Genomic DNA, 3208 nt, shown 5'->3' on the forward strand with positions numbered 1-3208 from the left:
TGCTTCCTGTGGCGGGTCTCTTACCCAGTGGTGTTGGTGCTGCTGGCGGTGCAGTATGTCCCTCCGGGGGACCCGTCCACTGCGGAGAACGGCCAGCCAGATGCAGCGCGGCTCGGGGCCGCTACAGTCCACGCCCACCGGGAACTCAAAGCACCAGTGGAGCCCAAGGGGTGCAGGGACCCCCGAGGTCGAGCGTCGACGCGCCCACATCCCCCTCTCACACACACACACACACACACACACACAGGGCTCAAAATAAGCACCAGCCCACTGCTGGTGAAATATGAAAGTGGCTGGTAGGTTTCCGACACAAGTTAATGTTTTAATAGTGACTGGCTGCTGAATTTGACCATTTCTCTCTCAATGGCTGGTAGATGTACACATTTGAAAAAGTTATTTTTGAACCCTGCGAAAAACCCTCTCTTTCTTTCTCTCTCTCACACACACACACACACATACAGTCGCCACCTGAACTCCAGCAGCTGACGAGAGACCAGCCAAGGAGGGGTCAGCACTTAGCAGGGTGCTGTTCAGTTTGTGCCTAAATATCCCTCAGCACATACAAACACACACATAGCCTACACACACACACATTCACACACACATACACACACACACAAACACGTGCATGCACGTTCGGAAACACTCTGTGGCCCCAAGCTCTAAAGCGACACCCAATGCCGTCCTGGACACAGTCCCGGTCACCACAGAGAGATGTTTACCATGGTTACCCCTATTGTTTCCCAATGTTCCAACTGTACATGGACACAAGCACATCTACGCACACTCTCCATTGGCCTTTCTATGAGATGTTATGTGTTCAATAGGCACATTCTGAATCTACTAGCCCTACGGTTGTCCAGCACTCTGTCCATGAATCAAGCGATGAATGAATACAAATGGTAGTTGAAGCTGAACAAATGCAAACAAGAGAACACGATTTTCCAGGACTTGAATCCTATAAGATCATAACTCCCTTTGTCAAAGTTCCCAGTCTCTTGGGTGTTCCAGCACCAATTCCCAACATTCCATGTCATTCCCAATTACTCCTTCAGCCAGCATTTTGGATCCAAGGTACACCAGGTAGTCATGCCAGTTGCAGTGGCATCAATGCTTGAGAAGACAGAAGGCCGCCATTTTGGCTCTTCCACTAAGCCTCCTAAAGCTCTTCAACGCCACAACCAGGACCTGTGGCTCCTTAGCACAGCAGCGCTAAACACCAAGCTCCTTCACAGTTTCTTCAACAAAAAATCCTTAAAAACATTAGTCCAGTTACAGTCCTCGGTTCATAGACTCTGAAACCTTGTTGAGTGAAATAATGTCTCTGACGTGCAGGTCAAAACATCCAGTCCCACAGGTTTCGGTTAGCCTTTCACTCACAGAAGGTAGGTACCCGCTCGCTAGCCGGTGGCTAGCCTAGCCTAGCGCTCAGGGCTAGTCGCGTTCCCTCTGCTCCAGCCGCTGCTGCGCTCGCTGTTGTTGGGAGCGTGCCGCACGGTCTGCACACAGACAAACAGCTGATCTCACTCCCTTTAGGCACGAGGCAGAGCTCATCACAGCTCATCTCCACTGCTCTCCCACCACCCGCCAGTCAGTCAGCCCGCTAGTCAGCCCCCCCCCCCCTTCTACGCCTCCAGACCTCCACACACGCTACCGCTAGCTCAGCTCCCAGCTCTCTCTCTCTCTCTCTCTCTCTCTCTGTGTCTATTTGGTCCCACCAGCAATCAAGGAGCAATCCCACCAAGAACCGGTACAAACCACTACTCTTGAGATGGGGAAGTCCAACTTTCTTGCTTTCTTTCTTCCAAAAAGGAATAAATAACAGTCGTTTCAGGACTGCGTGTGTGTCCCAGTAGGAATGTCCAGGTTTGTCTCCTTTTCAGGAACTGTCTGGTCCTCTGCTGTGTCCACTGTTTTTGACTGTTTCCAAAGACCCAGAGAGAGAGAGAGTGGGAATCCAGCTTTAGTCGGCGGTGGTTTTGCTGCTCCGGTCCGCTACAACCCTGTGGTTGTGTCCCTCTCTCTCTCTTTCCTTCTCTCTCTCTCTCTCTGTCAGCTCTCGTCCGTGGTGGAGTCCCTCTCCCTCTCTCTCTAACTCTTTCGCTCCCTCTCTCCAAAGCGCACAGAAGCAGATTTTTCCTCTCCCAGAGGGGGTCAGTGGCAGCCCACTCTCTTGGCGGCACAGAGTGAATAGAACAGTCCTGCTCATCAGCTGGTGGCTACTGGAGCACTGTGGGCTCTGCTGTGCTCTTCTCCTCCCTCTCTCTCTCTCTCTCACTCTATCCCTCTATCTCTGCATCTCACTCTCTCTCCGCCCCTCTCGTTCACACTCCTCTATCTCTTTCCACTCCTCTCCCTCCCCCCCCCCCTCTCTCTCTCTCTCTCTCTCTCTCTCTCTCTCTCTCTCTCTCTCTCTCTCTCGCTCTCCCCCTGCCTGCCTGTCCAGTTCAGCAGTGCTATAGCGAGTTGCTCTTTTTCATAAACTGTTTCTCTCTCTCTCTCTCGCTCGACTCTTTTTCCCTCTCTGTCTTCTCTCTCTCGCTCCCACTCTTCTTCTTCTTCTCTCACTCTCTCTCTCTATTTCGCTCGCTCTCTCCGTCTCCCACTCTTTCTTGCCCTCCCGTTCTCTCTCTCTCTCTCTCACCCACACACTTGCTTGCTTCACTCGTTCTTCAACCCATTCTCTCTCTCTATCTCGCTCTCTCTCTCCGTCTCTCTGTCGACTCCTTTTAGGCTCAGAGACCCGGTCGTGGCTGTTGGCTCTGTGATACTACTGTTAAAGCAACACACTGAATTTAGGACACAAGGGGCCACGTGTCTGTGTGTGTGTGTGTGTGTGTGTGTGTGTGTGTGTGTGTGTGTGTGTGTGTGTTTAACTAATAAGAGGGAACCTCAAAAGTAAAAGTACCCGAAGCCTTGACAGTTGTACTGCACTTTATCTTGAACTGTTTAATGGGAAATCGAACGAACACACACACACACACACACACACACACACACACACACACACACACACACACACGCACACGTGCATGCACACACACACACACAGACACAGACACACACACACACACACACACACACACACTGAACTTAACTATGTGTGTGATTCGCTGCACCCTCCAACAACCCCCAGGGAAAAGTAAACAGAAAAAAAAAAGTCTGAGGAGGTTCACGGGAAAGTAAGGACGCATCTCTCTCGTGCTCT

The 3208-nt window shown here is 51.4% G+C and overlaps 1 protein-coding gene across 1 annotated transcript in view; it reads right to left on the minus strand.

The window, feature by feature from the left end:
- arhgap23b (Rho GTPase activating protein 23b) overlaps positions 1-2279 on the minus strand; it is a 37358-nt gene extending 35079 nt beyond the window's left edge. The window contains 1 exon segment of the mRNA XM_042081876.1: positions 25-2279. Coding sequence (XP_041937810.1) covers positions 25-210 — 186 coding nt within the window. The 5' untranslated portion in view covers positions 211-2279.
- Positions 2280-3208: the final 929 nt, after the last annotated feature.

The sequence above is a fragment of the Alosa sapidissima genome, chromosome 24, assembly GCF_018492685.1.
Source record: "Alosa sapidissima isolate fAloSap1 chromosome 24, fAloSap1.pri, whole genome shotgun sequence".
NCBI lineage: Eukaryota > Metazoa > Chordata > Actinopteri > Clupeiformes > Clupeidae > Alosa > Alosa sapidissima.